General features: G+C 45.7%; 1 protein-coding gene across 1 annotated transcript; it reads left to right on the top strand.

Moving 5' to 3' along the window:
• The first annotated feature begins 528 nt into the window (after positions 1 to 528).
• On the top strand, positions 529 to 3,223 carry LOC112893109 (rac-like GTP-binding protein 7). Its single transcript, XM_025960280.1, has 8 exons — positions 529 to 552; positions 637 to 827; positions 938 to 1,025; positions 1,808 to 1,917; positions 2,019 to 2,082; positions 2,293 to 2,357; positions 2,521 to 2,586; positions 2,900 to 3,223. The coding sequence occupies exons 2-8, from the start codon at positions 729 to 731 to the stop codon at positions 2,999 to 3,001; spliced, it is 594 nt and encodes a 197-aa protein (XP_025816065.1). The 5' UTR covers positions 529 to 552; positions 637 to 728; the 3' UTR covers positions 3,002 to 3,223.
• The last annotated feature ends 14,767 nt before the right edge of the window (positions 3,224 to 17,990 follow it).

Raw genomic sequence — 17,990 nt, 5'->3', positions numbered from 1 at the left:
AAAGAAGGCAAAAGAACTTAATCCATTAATCTATGTTTATTTGACTAATGTGGTGTCTTTACCATATGGCATTATGGCACGCGCACGCCTGCTCTCTTCTCGCTGCCCATGTCGATCGAGAACCCATTTCTTGCCCAGATTGACAAAAATATATCCCACGCTGTTAGAGCTTCAGGGTTCAGTTGCGATCCCTGTTGCTTGCTTAAACTAATGATTAGTTGCGCCCAAGCCCACCCAACGGCAGCATCATGCTTGGCATTTGACGGCTGATTTGGTGGGTCCCCTCGGCGCGATGCGCAGGAAGCACGCATGCATGATTCATCATCCGCCGCCGCAGCTGCTCGCCTTCAGCTAGGGGGATTCAGCAGTTGAGGGTGAAGAGGCCCCACTGCACAGCACACAGCGCAGCACTTCGGCCAGCCAGCCAACAGAATGCCCACTAAGGCCACTCTGTCCCTTTGCTTGCTTTCCTTTCCTTTCGTGCTGCTATTCCCTCTTTATCGCAGCATGATCCTTTTGAGTAATTGTCAAGGCCGTCCAAGACAACTACATGTAATGTATGCGTGTGTCTATTTCTTCTATATATATATAAATATATGTTTCAGTAGCCCTGCATCATCTGCCCATAACCACCAGACCAACCGAGACCAGGCAAGCAGAGGCAGACATCCACCACAACCAACAGCAGCAGCTCAAGCAGGCCAGGGAAGGAAGGGGGAGGGAGGACGATGAGCACGGCGAGGTTCATCAAGTGCGTGACAGTCGGCGACGGCGCCGTCGGCAAGACCTGCATGCTCATCTCCTACACCAGCAACACCTTCCCCACGGTGCGTGAGAGATTCTTCTTGGTTGCTGCTTCTTCCTTCTGCTAGCTGCTAGAGGAGGCAGAGCCATGCTTGTTCTTGGCTGCTGAGACTCCTTGTCTGGCGGTGGACAGGATTATGTGCCCACGGTGTTCGACAACTTCAGCGCCAACGTCGTCGTCGACGGCAACACGGTGAACCTCGGCCTCTGGGATACCGCCGGTACGTGTGGACTGACTGAACTTCAGAATCTTCGTATTGGTGTGTTAGATTTCAGAAATCTAACATTCCTCCGGCAGCCTGGAAATTTTCAGTAGGAAGAGGTTTCATGTGTTTTCCAGTCAGTAGTAGGATTGTGAGTTTCCTGATTATTTGTGGCAAATAGCCCCCTTCTCCTTGTTCATTTCTTTCTGGTAACATATCAAATGCAAACCACAATTTCGTGCAAACTCCGTGCAAACCAACTAACAAAAGTTACAAAAAAAATTTCAGAAAAATTTTATATATACTTCATTGCCTACTCGACCACTCTATAAAATTTCAAGTTCAAATTCATCATACTTTAAGAGATACAAAAAAGAGAAAATTTAGTAGAATTTTCTTTTTTGTATCTCAGAATTTTTCTCTTTTTTATATCTCTTAATATATGATGAATTTGAATTTGAAAATTTGTACAGTGGTAGAGTAGGCAACGAAGTACATCTATAATTTTTTTGAGAATTTTTTATAACTTTTGTTAGTTGGTTTGCACGGAGTTTGCACGAAATTGTGGTTTGCACCTGATATGTTCCCTTTCTTGAAAGCTCATTCATAATTTGGAGGAAATGACCATGAAAGCCCACCTTATATACAGATTCTATTGCTATTTTAGGACTAATTAGACGATTATAAATGTGGTACTCGCTACCCTTTAAGCTGCATAGTTGGAAAATGTGCGTTGGAGCCCTTTTTCTGATGGTACAAGATAATGGTGGCGTTCTTACAGTTTGGTTGGCCTTTTGCAGGACAAGAGGACTACAACAGGCTGAGGCCTCTTAGCTACAGAGGAGCTGATGTCTTTCTGTTAGCATTTTCCCTCATCAGCAGAGCGAGCTACGAGAATATTCACAAGAAGGTGACCTTTCTGCCGCTAAAAGAATTGCGGAGAAATCTCTGTTTTGCTGTTTAACACACTATACCTAACTTTTGGAAATTTTCTTCCTCTTCAACGAGCAGTGGATACCAGAACTAAGGCATTATGCTCCAAATGTGCCGATTGTGTTAGTTGGAACAAAGCTTGGTAAGTAAACAACCCATACTTTGCATCTCCAACTAAAAGAATGTACACCAGGTTTTGTTTCACTTTATAAGTCTGATTGCATTTTCAGGCAAAATAATACATTTCAATTACCATTACTGAATAAGAAACTATGCTTCTTTTTGAAGTCATAATTTATGAACCCTACCAAAACCAGAACTTGCCACAGAAACTTACAAGGAGTACTTGCAGACTTGCGTGAGGACAAGCAGTTCTTCCTGGACCACCCTGGTTTAGCCCCTATCACTACTGCACAGGCAAGTTCAACAAACATACATAATGGCATCTAACATGTGTGCCCATCGATGTGATTTCGTATATGCCTTGTAAAAGTTACAAATCTCTTCATACTGCAATCGGTTGCGGCATCTGTCGCAATTGGTGCGCTCCTAATTTCTTTCTGCTTTTCTGATGAAATAGGGCGAGGAGCTGAAAAGGATGATAGGCGCAGCTGCGTACATAGAATGCAGCTCCAAGACGCAACAGGTATGTTGTGCATATGGACTGACCACTACTGGTTGGTAGTAGCAGTGCTTTAGTAATATGATGCAGGGCAAACATTATTGATGTTGTTAGCAGTTAGTACAGCTAGATTATGTTCGTCCGTACACCTTAGCATATAGCTTTTTATTAGTGTAAAGACGATTAGAGAGGAGAGGAAGCAAACGGGGACTAAATGTAAATTATAAACATATTCAATGTCTAGGCTGTCCTGGCCAAATTTTGCAAAAACATCCGAATTTACACAACAAACTATTACATCTGGTTGTAATGGTGATTTTCTCCATGGATGGAACAGAATGTGAAGGCCGTGTTCGACTCGGCGATAAAGGTCGTGCTGTGCCCACCCAAGCCAAAGAAGAAGAGCGCCCGGAAGCAGAGGAGTTGCTGGATCGTATGAGTTGGCAGTGTACAAACATGGAGTTGCTCTTGCATTTCTATTGCTTGTGTTCGTGTTGTGTTGCTGCTAGACCCTGTCTGGGTTAAAATTGATATGCTCCCGTGCTTCTTGCTTATGTAGGCCTGTAGCCAATATTACTCTTCGGATGTGTTAATTACAAATGAATGCATTGATTCAGATTGGGATCCAGTGATTAGGAATCTACTGCTTACATTCGTAACATGGGCTTATCTTTTCTTTTTTTTTTCCATGCACGTCTGATTGCTGTATCGGAACTTACCTAACGCATTCGTTACCACTTTCCATTCATTGATTGGACTTGCGTGTAACTTGTACGCTTCAACTGCAGTGTGGAGCCTTTCTTTCTCATGAAGGCACACGATGTGTTTGGTTGTGATCTTTGAATCTGGTACACTACCAAATTCCCAATGCATCAGGCAAGAGAGAAAAACCTATGAGTTCGGACTGTCCAACTCTACAGGCTATGCTATCCTCATATTGGATGTACACCTTATTTCCCAGGTGTAACGTTTTACCCAACACAGTTCTTCTCTTTGGCTATCTTCAGCTGGATGCCTGCAAGTCTACTGCTAGTGCAAGGTGTTTTGGTCTTTGAACACATAGTACTGAATCTTGCGAAGTTTGGGCATACTGTTTCTTTGTGATTGAGTAACACTTTAGTATAGTCATTGGGACTAAGTCACGTACTGTGACATTTCAGGTATTTGGGGAGAAAGACACACTAGGTTTAGTGTAAAGTTGTGTTTGTTTTGATGAATGCTTTTAGAAACCTAAATACAAGTTAAAGGGTATTTTTATAATTATGGAAAAATTAGGGTTCTTTTGCTAAATATGATTGAAGGTAGGGTAATTTCAAATTGTATGAAGATTAGTTTTGTAAAGGCAAGAATTTACTTTTAAACCACTGTAAGAAGTAGAATTGTCCTAAGGTTTCATTTGGAATGTGAATTTTAAATAGGTTTTATGTGAAATTTGATAGTTTGTTGGATTTTGAAATAGATTCAAAACCCTAATTCTTTTGAAGCTGACCCTTAAAGAAAAGTTGTGGTTCTTTTTAAACTCTACACTTTTGCTTTCGGCATATTTTCATTTGAGCTATGGTCTGAAAGAAAATCTTACTTTACAGTGAAACCCTTGAACTTTTGAAAAATTTCGAACAAATCCCCATCGTCTTCCTCTCTCCCCTTCCTCTCTGCTGCTCTGCTCCACCGCCCGCCGCCCCTCGCCGGTGATCTCCCGCGCTGCCAGTTGCCCCTCGCCGCTCTAACCCCACCACCTGGCCCTCCAGCTCGCCCGCCCGCCGCTCGGCCGACCCCCGCTGGCTTTTCCCTACCCCGCCACGTCGCGCCGCCGTCGCCCGCAGCCGCCACGCGTGCCGTCGGCCACCAGCAGCTGCTCCAGCTCGCCGTGCCTCTTCTTGGTTCCACAGCACATCCAGGAGCATTCCTCGACTTCTTTTATTCTCTCATGCGCCCGCATTGTCGCCCCTCGGCTTCTTCTCCGCTCGGCACCGCCGCCAGACCTCTGCCGCCGTCTCTGCTCATCGTCGTCAGCCACCTCCGCCGCCCCACACCCACAATCCCGTGCTCCACCGGCACCACTACACCCCACTAAAGCTCCCTGACCAGTTCTTTTCCATCCCCTCACGCTCACGCCTCCAGAACGCCGCGCCGGCAGTCCTGTCCACCGCCGCCGCTCAGCCTCGCCGTCGTCCCGACGCTCCGCCCCCTCCTGGCTCTCACCAAACTCACTATTGTCGGTCAAAACCCACCGGCGAGCAGCGACAGGCAACACGAGGAGCCGGAAGGCTTCTAGGACTGCTGGTGGGCCCCGGTCCCTCGGTCAACGGCCCAAGAGTCCGGCACACGCCCTGGCTTGGTGAAGTGCTAGGCGTGCCACCTGACCTATACCTGATCAGGAAGGTGTAGAAGTCGTTTGTCAGCTATCTTCCTGCATGCACAGACATGTTAAAAATTAGTCCGAGCCGTGATCGGCTCTTACAATGACTCCCAAAATCAGCTAAAGAAGCCGACGGAGTCATTGTACTAGGTCGGACCCATCTTGGCAACAGGTTGGACCTTCGGGTACTTACCAGAATCGACTAGAAGAAGCGGATTGCCATTTTTAATAGATCGGATCTACTAAACATACGATCGTTCGCACAACCCGATGGAAAAGATAGAAACATGCTCTGTAATTACCAAGCCAATTCAATCTACGACGGTAAAAGCTTTCACCATATAACCGGAACATCCTACGCGTGGTTAAGCCTAACGAACATGAAAGATAGCAATACGCTAACCCAAAAAGAGGCCTAAAAACCAACTAACAAGTCGATTCCCGGAACAATCCCTTGTCAGGTTATTATAAGGCACCAAACATGTAGCCGGAACATTTAACCCGTTTGAAGGGCCTAATCATACAGATATTAAACCAATTCTTTGTAACACAAAGAACTACCATAACAGATTAGATCTACTAAGTAATAACAGAGCAAGGCGCTGCCCCTACGCCCGAGATCGAACATAAGGACAGCTAAACGATTACAAGCAGCAAGCAAAGCATGGATTTACTATTCAGAATCATTGCAGCATCATAATCGTTTAAGATAACTAGTGCTACTCGCCATCAAAAATGCTTTAGTACGAGCAACACAAGGATAAACAGATAAACGCGACGCTGCTCCGACCATACAGGACATGATCGGAGCAGCATGTCGATTACCTGGAGAAAGCCCTTAGATAGGGGTGGTGATGCGCCGAGAGTTTGTTGTGGATGATTGATTGATTGATTTATTGAATCTCACGATACATATTTATAGTCCGGAGACTTGATCTTTCTAACTAACCCTAGCTGATTACGATACAATCTCTAACTTGGCCACCCTGGCCCTTGACACGTTTGCTCAGAGGCCGATTTGCAAACCATTATGATGATTTTCTTCAGCCCATACTGCTCTCGGCCCATCCCTTGGCCCAATCAAATTATGGCGATAACACATGCCCCCCTGGTTTTGGCAATAATAATTCCAAAACCATTGCTTCTTTGACTTCTCGGACTTGTGCACGCACATACTGCTCCCAATGCCGTCAGACGCGGCCCTTCAACTTCCAAGGCCTGTACACACGCATCACCTTCCAATCTCATTGGGCGTGACCCTTCGTCTTCTCCCTCGAGAAACGCGATAATGCCGCTTCGCCTTCCATCTCTGCCTTTGTAAACCGGCATCGGCGGATTTGTCTCTATCCATCTTCTTTCCCCGTGCATTAGTCGTATCAGCACACTCTGCATCCCCCGACAATGGCTTCCTTTTCTTCTATTTCCTCTAATTCCCCTTCATCTTCTTCCATAATCTCCATTACTTCTCCTGACTCCAACACCTCCAGAGAGGCAACGCCGGAGTTTGATCCAATAGCTTCGTATGAAGATCTCGCTCCTCCGTATTGGGACGCAGAGGAGTGGGACTACAGCACTTGGTCAGAAGACGACGAGCCCCTGACCGACGATGAAGACCTCCAGATTCTCCTTCATGGGGACGTGGGCGAAGACGACGACGAAGAGTCCTAGGATGATGATTCCTTCTCTTTCTCAGAAGAAGAAGCCAAGGAAACTTCCACCCACGATGACTCAGTAGCAGGAGGGTTCTTGCGTGATGGATTGTCAACTTCGGAAGACGGCGGGAACACTAGCGACGATACCAGCGATGAGGGCTGCAACAGCAGCGGCACCAGCGGCGGCGATGGCAGCAGCGATGACGACACCAGCGCGTCCCCCCCCCCCCCGTACAAGCACCGCAAGACCTTAGGGACTTACTGGTGGTAGTTCATAGGATCTTCCGCCGTTGCGCACAGAGCCGGTAGATCGGCTTCTTTTGTAATCACCCTTTTTGTAAATAAATCCTTTTATTTCGGTCCAAAAAAATCCAATCTTCTAAAGTCCGATGGCATCGCATCAGCCTCTTTTCCTGAATTGCCAAATCCAATCTCCAACTTTTCTTTATCCCAAGAACTCGAGTACCTTTCAAATGATCTCGTTAATAATAGGAGTACTCCGCAATCGACTTCTTTGCTTGTTGTCAAACCTCGATCTCCAATCAGGTCAAAAAGTACCTAAAAACCCTGCAAAGAAGTCGAGCCTATTCTTTTAAGATCAAGAGACGCCTGCGATCATCCTCTCTGCTTTTATCGAGACCCAGGATTTGCAAGGCCCGATCATTGCTCCTAAAGTCGATGGCTCAACATCGGCTGTTCAATCTCTTAGCTCCATGTATGGACCGGTACTGCCTTTTCTTCACGAATCTAGCTTGTTCGTCTTATTCCGCCTTACAGCCTGATGCATTGCATCGGCTTCCAAAGTACCCGATAGATACTATCCTGCAGCTTAACATACCACGGGGTACCCGGCCAGATCAACTCGATGTACTGCAAGGTACTCGATTCTATCTACTTGTAGCCCGATGTATCACATCGGCTTCCCTCATAAACACTCTGATTGGGTTAATCCACAGCCTGATGCCTTGCATCGGCTTCATTACTCATCTTCCCACATGCTCGGGAAATATTTCTTGAGATGCTGACCGTTGATAGCTACCGAAAATTTAACCCCATCCAATTCCTCAAGCATGTATGCATTTCCTGGCAGAGCTTGATCAACTCTATAAGGCCCATGCCAATTCGGAGACCATTTACCATATGCCGCATCCTTAGTCCCCAATGGTAGCACCGCCTCCCACACTAAATCCCCAACTCGGAATTCTTTCGGTTTAACCTTCTTGTTGTACGCGCGGGCTACCTTGGCCTTATTTTATTTGATCTTTTCCAGCAACCAAAGCCTGAGTTCTGTAATGTCTTCCACATTGTCGCTCATTAGCGCTGCATACTCTTCAGTAGTCAACTCATTCTGAAACTCTATTCGTCTTGAACCGGCCGTAATCTCCCATGGCAATACGGCCTCCTGTCCATATACCAGATGGTATGGTGAAGTTCTTGTTGCCCCATGGCATGAAACACGATAAGCCCATAATGCTTCTGATAATACTTCATGCCAGCGCCGTGGGTATTCATCAATCTTCCTTTTGATCAGCTTGATCAAGCTCTGATTGGACGCTTCGGCTTGTCCGTTTGCTTGAGCATAGTACGGAGATGACCTGATCAATTTAATCCCCATGTCGGCAGCGAACTTTTTGAATTCATCAGATATGAATACTGACCCTCCATCTGTTGTAATGGTCTGAGGAATCCCAAACCTATGAATAACGTGTTCCTTGACGAAATTGATGACGTCCCTTGACGTTACTGACTTCATGGGAACAGCCTCTACCCATTTGGTAAAATAATCTGTGATGGCCAAAATAAACTGATGGCCTTTACTAGATGGAGGTTTGATCTTACCAATCATGTCCAGGCCCCAGCCCCTGAATGGCCAAGGCTTGATGATAGGATTCATGGCTGATGCTGGTACTATTTGTATTCTTCCAAACCTCTGACAGGCCTGGCATCCTTTCTAGTACTTGAAACAATCTTCCAGCATATCAGACCAATAATATCCCGAGCGCCTGATCAACCACTTCATCTTGTGAGCTGATTGATGAGTCCCACACGTACCTTCATGGACTTCATGTAAAAGCCGATTGGATTCAATCGGTCCCAAGCACTTAAGCAATAATCCTTCCAGAGTCCTATAGAACAAGTCGTTCCCTATCAGGACGTACTTCATGGCTCTGTAGCGTATCTTCTTAGGTGCCCCCCGAGCTGGATCCTTCAAGTAATTGAAGATTTATTCAATATTGGCTCTCCAATCTCCCTGATCCAACAGGTTTATTGGAAAATCAGCTCCATCCGCCGTGTCCTTATAACCGGAAGCCATCTGGGCAAGATCATTGGCCTTAGAATTTTGCGCCCTTGGTATCCAGTAGAAGTTTATATATCTGAACTGGGCCATTAGCTCCTAGCATTGTCTCCACAAAGGAAACAACAACCCGCTCTCACATCGGTATGTCTCCGTGAGCTGAGAGATGACCAATTTGGAATCCCCAAAAACTTCTACTGCTTCTGCTCCAGCTTCAAGGAGTAACTCCATACCTTTGTGCACCGCTTCATATTCGGCTAGATTATTGGTGCAAGGTACTGGCAATCTGATTGAAAAGGAATATGTTGCCCCCCGAGGCGAGACGAGCAAGACACCTATACCGGAACCATCTCCACAGACTAACCCATCAAAATACATCGCCCATGCACGGATGGAAAGCGCTGCTATGTCTGTGCTGGTCCTTTCTGCAACGAGGTCAGCCAGCGCCTGCCCTTTGACTGCTTTCGCAGGTTGGTACAGGATATCAAATTCTGATAGAGCGAACATCCATTTGCCGAGTCGGCCTTTCAACACCGGGGCCGACAGCATATGCTTGATCACATCTGATTTGCAGATGACAATTGTCTCGGCAGAAAGCAGGATGTGGCGGAGCTTTGTACAGGTAAAGAATAGACAAAGGCATAGTTTCTCGATTTCAAGGTACCTTGTCTCCGCATCTAGCATCCTCCTGCTGAGGTAAAAAACAACTCTCTCCTTGCCATCCTGCACCTGTACGATAACCGAAGCAATGGAAGTGTCACCTACTGACAGATAAAATAGAATGGCTTACCCTGCTAGGGTGGGACTAACACAGGCGGTTTGGATAAATATTCTTTGATATCTTCAAATGCCTATTGCTGCTCTGCCCCCTAGCGGAACTCATCATTGGCTTTAATTTTTACCAACTCCATGAATGGCTCAATTCTTCCTGACAGATTGGAAATGAACCTCCTAACAAAATTGATCTTGCCAGTGAGTTGTTGGAGTTCCTTCTTTGTAGTAGGTGGCACCATTGTTCTTACAGCTTCTTGACTTTTTAGGCCGATCTCAATTCCCCGTTCATGAACCAGAAAACCCAGAAACTGACCGGCCGATACACCAAATGCACACTTCTTTGGGTTCATTCTAAGCCCGAACTTCCTAGTTCGTTCCAAAACTCGCTGTAGATCTCCCAAATGCCCTTCAGCCGATGCAGATTTCACCACTACATCATCAATGTAGATTTCAACCAGCTTACCGATCAAGTCGTGGAACATATAATTCATGGCGCGTTGGTATGTAGCACCGGCATTCTTCAGCCCAAAAGTCATGACCACGTACTCGAATAATCCCACTGCACCTGGCACTCTAAACGCGGTCTTGTGGATATCTTCTGGAGCCATGAAAATTTGGTTATAACCAGCGTTGCCATCCATGAAACTCAACATCTTGTGACCAGCAGCCGCGTTAATCAATGTTTCCGCAACCGGCATCGGGTACTCATCTTTTGGTGTAGCTCTGTTAAGATCTCTGAAGTCTACACAGACTCTCCACCGGCCATCCTTCTTCTGCACAGGTACTACACTGGAAATCCATTCAGCATACCTGCATGTCCTGATGAAGCCTGCTTCTATCATCTTTTCGACTTCTTTCTTGACTTCTTCTAGGATTTCGGCCTTCATTTGCCGTGATCGTTGCTGGAACGGCTGAAATCCTGGCTTGAGAGGGAGCCGATGCTCGACAATACTTCTATCCAACCCAAGCATCTCCGTGTAATCCCAGGCAAAACAATCTGCATATTCTTTGAGCAATAATATTATCACCTCTCGTAACCCTGGATTTAACTTCTTACTGATAAATGTTAGCCATGGCTTATCCCCAGGACCAATGTCGACTTCTTCCAGCTCGTTAGTAGATGTAACCGTATCCTAATTTCCCTTCATCCATCAAGTCGACACTGCAAATAGACAATGAATGTGATGTAAAAGGATTTGGCCGATCGCAGGGATCGGCCGACTTGTTCTTTTTATTAACTTGTGCTTCTTTACAATTAACACATGGCCGGCTGCTTGAGCGGGCCTCCTTGTGAACCAAATAATAATGTAGCATGGATGACAAAAACAACTCAAGTTCTATTTTCTGGGGCCGATCGCGGGGATCGGCCTCTCCTGTTTCTCTGGTGCAAAATGACTCTCGCACCTCATCTACTCTGTAAGGCCAGTGGATAAGACTAGCCTCACCCCATTTTTTGTAGCCTCCACACGGTCGCAGCCCTCCAAGCTGATCCCTGAGATTGGTTCCTGGTCCTCCGCGTCCCAGACACTCATGGCAGCATGTGAAACTTCGGCAGAATCATCTGCGTGGACTACTTCATTTCCATCCCATTGAATTAGACATTGGTGCATCGTAGAAGGGATACAGCAATTGGCATGAATCCAATCTCTCCCAAGCAGAATGGTGTACGAGCCCTTGCTGTTGACCACAAAAAATGATGTAGGGACAGTTTTACCTCCCACCGTTAGATCCACGCTGAGAACTCCTTGCGCTTCTGATGTTTGTCCGTTGAAGTCGCTTAGCGTGATGTTGGTCTTGATTAAGTCCCCGACAGAATGCCCTAACTTGCGTAGCACTGAGTACGGCATTATATTGATTGCTGCTCCTGTATCGACTAGCATCCTGCTAACGGATTGGCCGTTGATGTACCCTTTGAGATATAAAGCTTTCAGGTGCCTGTAATTCTTTTCTCGGGGCTTCTCGAATATAACTGGTCGTGGTCCCAAGTCAAGTTGAGCCACTAGCACTTCCTCACGGCCTGGTGCATGGAACTCTGCAGGGAGAACAAACACCATGTGTGCATCAGCCGATGTGTTCACATCGGCTTTCGACTTCTTGGGCCGCCATACCTTCTTGGAAGAACCCTCTACTTTTTGAGGATTATGAACCTTTTCTACCAAATCTGGTCGTGCCTTCCTTAATGTTTCCAAGTATTGGGCCTCGGCTTCTTCCAGGCTGCACAGCCGCTGCACCCTCCGCTTCTAGGACCGGTTGAGCCCATCGGGATACCAGCGTGGCCGGTGATACTTGTCCTCCTCATCTTCTGGATTTCCCACCGTACATGTCGACTTATCTTGTTCACGGCGAGATTGCCCTGGCCCCAAGCGCTGAAAAACTGACGCGCTTCTCGTATCTTTCTTCTGAGAATTGCATTTTGGGCAATCTTCAAGGGTAGGTAGTCTTTTCATACCAGAATCCCAGCAGTACATGAAGAACGGGCAATGCCAATGATCCCGTGTATCCTCTCGCCTCCTGAGGCGTTTCCCAGTGCGTCGCTCATATTCTTCTTCTTCAGTTTCGTGTTGGAGACGCTGCTGATACTGATACTGGTACTTCCTCAGAAGATGAGAAGAAACTGGCCGCTGGTTCCTGACATGCCTCACCTGCTCTTCGGTGATATAATCCCTCTCCTCTTTTTGGGGCCGATCGCGGGAATCGGCCTCTTGCCTCCTTGATTGTTGACGGGATGTATGTCCTGCCATGTTGATACCAAGCGTGAAATCAAGCTGCCGACGCGTTGATCGGTTGTACCCTTCCACCATATTTACATTTGGGAACGGCTGAGTATCAACTTTCATGGCATACTGCCCCAAAATTAATCGGCCTTGCTCAATGGCCGATTGTATCTGTCGCCGGAGTTCTTTGCAGTTGCTGGTACCATGGGTGAAAGAATTATGCCACTTGCAATATAATCTCCCCTGAAGCTCCTGGGCTGTTGGGATCTTGAAACCTTCAGGGAACTTCAGCTGCTTTTCCTTCAAGAGTAAGTCGAATATCTGCTCGACTTTGCTTACATCGAAATCAAAGCCTTTTAGAGAACCCTGTTGCTTCACCCACTTGCAGGGCACATGCTTTGCCCCTCGTGCCCACTCCACGACTGCAATCTCTGGGTCATCTCCAGAGTCTTCACAGTCTTCAGCGTCAACCATTACCACCTGACGCTTGAACTTGTCTTGGTACAACTCTGGATGGCGTTGCTCGTATACTGTCATCTTTTGTACCAGATGTGCCAGAGAGTTGAACTCCAGCTAGAAAACCAAATCCCTGACTGGTTTTACCAATCCCAAGATTGCTAATTCCACAGCTTCTTTCTCTGAAATTCGAATCGAGTAGCATCGATTCTTGACTTCTCTGAAACGCTGAATGTACTCCGCCACTGTTTCTCCTCGCTTCTGGCGGACCTGTGCCAAATCAGCGATCCCAGCTTCTGCAGCTTCTGAATGATATTGTATATGGAACTGTTCCTCTAGCTGCTTCCAAGTGCGGATAGAATCAGGACCCAATGATGTGTACCATCCAAAAGCCGGCCCTGTGAGAGACTGCGAGAAGAACCTTACTCGCAATGGATCTGACACCGAAATCATCCCCAACTGCGCTAGATATCGGCTTACATGTTCTATGGAGCTAGATCCTTCTGCCCCGCTGAATTTGGTGAACTCAGGTAGCCTATACTTGGGCGGCAGAGGAATCAAGTCGAAGTCACTTGGATACGGCTTGGTATAGCCGATCGCTCGCCTTATTGGGAGGATGCCAAATTGATCCCTCAAAATGGCACTAATCTGATCTACAGAATGAATTCCTGGGGCCGAGTGCGTACCTTCATGACTCGGCCTCGTTGCGTAAGCATCCGGCCATGCCTGTTTGTCGGCATCGACTACAGATGTTCCTCCAGTTGCTCTCTGCGGGAGTTGCGCCGGGTGACCACCATCTGGTATGTATGCACAAATATATTCGTGCGGCACCTCCCTGGGGGGTTCGCTGAAGAATTGGTGATCAGCAGGGTCACCTCCCACCTTGTATATGACATATGCTGGAGAATTCTGTTGCTCTGGGGCAGCAAATGCATAAGGCACTAGTGGCTTGGTTTGAGAAGGCAACTCTCCTCTGTGACTCTCTAAAGCAGGTCCTGTTGGAGAGTACTGGTGTTTCATAATTTCCTGCACCACGCGCAGCGCAACGCGCTCAAGGGTATTCACCAAACTCTCAGAATGTCGATGCAATGAGTGAGCCACCATGTAATTGACCTCCTGACGGAGAGCCCGAGTTCGTTCTTCCGTAGGGGTAGATAGATCCACTTCGTCGAGTGCCCCTTCAGATGAAAACCCCTTCCACCTGATGCCGTGGTGACGGGTCCTCTCAAACGAGCCGAGGAGATCGGCCTCAAAAGCAGCTTTATTTCGTCATACCTCTGCTTATGCTCTTCAGACAACTCCTCATAAGTAATCGGGTTCTCGTTCGACATCTTGACAATGGAAGTTGATGAAGCCAAAGAAGATGATGTAGTCGACTGCAGTCGATGTAGTCGAAGTGGTCATTGAACCAGTCGATGTAGTCGACACAGTAGTCGATGTAGTCGACGCAGTAGTCGATGTAGTCGATGCGTCAACGTAGTACTCGATGGGTCCCACCGGGCGGGCCAGAATGTGTTGTCGGTCAAAACCCACCGGCGAGCAGCGACAGGCAACACGAGGAGCCGGGAGGCTTCCGGGACTGCTGGTGGGCCCCGGTCCCTCGGTCAACGGCCCAAGAGTTCGGCACACGCCCTGGCTTGGTGAAGTGCTAGGCGTGCCACCTGACCTATACCTGATCAGGAAGGTGTAGAAGTCGTGTGTCAGCTATCTTCCTGCATGCACAGACATGTTAAACATTAGTCCGAGCCGTGATCGGCTCTTACAATGACTCCCAAGATCAGCTAAAGAAGCTGACGGAGTCATTGTACTAGGTTGGACCCATCTTGGCAACAGGTTGGACCTTCGGGTACTTACCAGAATCGGCTAGAAGAAGCTGATTGCCATTTTTAACAGATCGGATCTACTAAACATACGATCGTTCGCACAAACTCGATGGAAAAGATAGAAACATGCTCTGTAATTACCAAGCCAATTCAATCTACGACGGTAAAAGCTTTCACCATATAACTGAAACATCCTACGCGTGGTTAAGCCTAACGAACATGAAAGATAGCAATACGCTAACCCAAAACGAGGCCTAAAAACCAACTAACAAGTCGATTTCCGGAACAATCCCTTGTCAGGTTATCATAAGGCACCAAACATGCAGCCGGAACATTTAACCCGTTTGAAGGGCCTAATCATACAGATATTAAACCAATTCTTTGTAACACAAAGAACTACCATAACAGATTAGATCTACTAAGTAATAACAGAGCAAGGCGCTGCCCCTACGCCCGAGATCGAACATAAGGACAGCTAAACGATTACAAGCAGCAAGCAAAGCATGGATTTACTATTCAGAATCATTGCAGCATCATAATCGTTTAAGATAACTAGTGCTACTCGCCATCAAAAACTCTTGAGTACGAGCAACACAAGGATAAACAGATAAACGCGACGCTGCTCCGACCATGCAGGACATGATCGGAGCAGCATGTCGATTACCTGGAGAAAGCCCTTAGATAGGGGTGGCGATGCACCGAGAGTTTGTTGTGGATGATTGATTGATTGATTTATTGAATCTCACGATACATATCTATAGTCCGGAGACTTGATCTTTCTAACTAACCCTAGCTGATTACGATACAATCTCTAACTTATTATATTTAAACTATCCTTAAATACACGGCCACCCTGGCTCTTGACACGTTTGCTCAGAGGCCGATTTGCAAACCATTATGATTATTTCCTTCAGCCCATACTGCTCTCGGCCCATCCCTTGGCCCAGTCAAATTATGGCGATAACACTCACCACTAGCACCACATCTACGCGTAGAAGCTTCCGGACCACTTCTTCGCCGCCTTCCTGCACTCCGACCGCCGGAACGCCGCCGTCACCTCGGAACCTCACCGCGCCGGCTCGGTCCTCCGTCGAACCGCTGTCTCCGCACCTTCTTGCTTCGATTCCAGCCACCCCCGAGCCCGCCGTGAGCTCCTGAACCTTTTCCCCCACTTCCCCCTCGCCGCCGGTGATCCTCCTCGCCGGAATTTGATCGCCGCGGTGCTGTCCCTCGGTTCAAACCGGCCAGGGACCAAATTGCAGACCTTCTATTCTTTCTAGGGTCTCCTCTGCAAAATATGAGTACCCCCCTCTCAATTCAAATCAGCCAACTTTGAAAATCGATAGAAATTTGTAGAAAAATCCAAAAATTGTTAAACCAGTTCTGTTATACTCTAGGAGTCTAGTTCTACAACTTTTCTGTTACTAAAGTTTAGTTTGAAACTTAATATTTTAGGTTCTATTTTAAACTCTATCAAAAGTGAATCTTTTAAGTATCTTTTACATGTTAGTTTTATTTCATGTAATTTTTGGTATAAAACTTGTATGTGATATGAGTAAACTTGTGTGCAAATTTCATCATCAGTACTGCATTCTAACTTGAACTCATTTAAATTTGTGCAAAGTAAGCTTGAAATGAAGTAAATTTATTCAAGCATGTTACTGATACTTTCATGCTTAGATTTTTAAACCATGTGTTTTTCTGATGTTGAGTAATTCATAGTAAATCTTGAATAATTTTTAGCACTATTTAACTTAAGGTTTTAATTTAAACTTGAAAATTTGAATTTAATTCAAATAGCTTAGTTTCTACTTTCAAAAATTTATGAAACATTTATGGAAAGCTCATCTGATAGAGGTGAACGCACTTATAGAAATTCAAAGTTAGAGCCTCTATAAATTTCAAATAAAAATAAAACTTGTTATCTTAAGTTTGAATTTGTTCATTTTTATACTACTATTCTGTTAGGTTTTAAAATATGAAAAATTAACAGAAGTCTTGTATTAACTTCAAGTATGTGTAGTTAAATTCCTAACCTTAGTACTCCTATGCCTGAAGTTATAGAAATTAATTATGATGTTAATAGAGTTAATTGGTTTAATTTATGATAAGTAAATTTGAATTCTTGGATTTTAAATCTATTGTTTTGTGATGTGTTGAATATGAGTTTTTAGATTGCAACCTTATCGTGAAAGAAAATTATTGATGTAATAAATCACTTAATTCAAACCACTGCATATCATGTAGAATTGACGACGCTTGAAGACAAAACATACGAATTGGTCCCGGAACCCGAGCAGGGTATATCTGAAGACCAAGTGAACGTCGCCGAAGATTTTAGTGAAGCTCCGAACCAAAGTTCGGAAGTTATTAACATTCCTAACCCCAGCCCCACCTAAGAAGGCAAGCCCTGGTGCATAACCCAGCTTTTCAAATTATGCATAGTATTATGTTATATATCTATATTGTGCATTATGTTTTAGGAGTTGTAATGAAACCCTAGATGCATAAAACTTAGGAACCTATGTAATGTTTTTCTGAGTCTTTACCGAATAGATGCTCTGCTAATAGGACCGGCAGAAGTCGAGTGATTTCCAGTCATTCGCGCGATATAGGAGTTGATTATTTACCATTCTGCAATCACTATAAGGATAACAGACGGGGTTATGTACGATATCATGACTTGAAAGAGTACCCCGTCTGTGTTGGTTTAAGTTGATAAGGTCGCAGTGTGTGGTAGTGGTGGTCAAGTGTTTGAAAGTACTAGCCACATACCGTAAATATGGTACGTGGTAAGCCTAGTACCTGATTGGTCCGGCAAGTGGACTTACCTCACCCCTCGAATTTTAATTTTTGTCACACACGCACCAAAATGTGGGAGTACGTTCTGCATAGTAGACAGGAGTACGGTCATACAGTCACGCTGTAGATGTACGTCCTGCACATTGGATGTGCGTATGGTCCTGCAGTCGCTTGTGGTGGCCCTGTTCCACGCCCCGGAATATGAGGGGAATGGTTGCCTAGAAAGGAAAGTTTTCAAGCGTGTGAGTTAGGATCCCTTGCATGGTTATGAAATTCGATTCAGAATCATCCGTTTCTCGTGGAGATTGAGACTACTTGATACTTCTGCCACATAGAGTAATAACAGTAATAGTTCATGGAATAATTTTGATGAATGCTTAATATCTACTTTGCTTGACTAATATAGGTGCTTACCTAGAATAGTTAAAAGAAACTAGAATCTAAAAGCTAATATATGAAAGTAAGGACATACTCTTTGTTGCTTTTCAGCAAAAGAAAACTAGAGCTGTTACAAACTATCATGGTCTAGTTATAGGCTAAGTATACCCAAAT

The sequence above is a fragment of the Panicum hallii genome, chromosome 1, assembly GCF_002211085.1.
Source record: "Panicum hallii strain FIL2 chromosome 1, PHallii_v3.1, whole genome shotgun sequence".
Taxonomy (NCBI): domain Eukaryota; kingdom Viridiplantae; phylum Streptophyta; class Magnoliopsida; order Poales; family Poaceae; genus Panicum; species Panicum hallii.
The sequence above is the reverse complement of the archived record's forward strand: the minus strand, read 5'-3'. Positions and strand labels throughout refer to the sequence as shown.

Excerpts from the sequence above, each read along its gene's own strand:
- LOC112893109 (XM_025960280.1), top strand. The coding sequence starts at position 729 with ATGAGCACGGCGAGGTTCATCAAGTGCGTGACAGTCGGCGACGGCGCC. Across the intron at positions 1,026-1,807 it reads CGGCCTCTGGGATACCGCCG|GACAAGAGGACTACAACAGG; the intron begins GTACGTGTGGAC and ends GGCCTTTTGCAG. Across the intron at positions 2,587-2,899 it reads GCAGCTCCAAGACGCAACAG|AATGTGAAGGCCGTGTTCGA; the intron begins GTATGTTGTGCA and ends TGGATGGAACAG.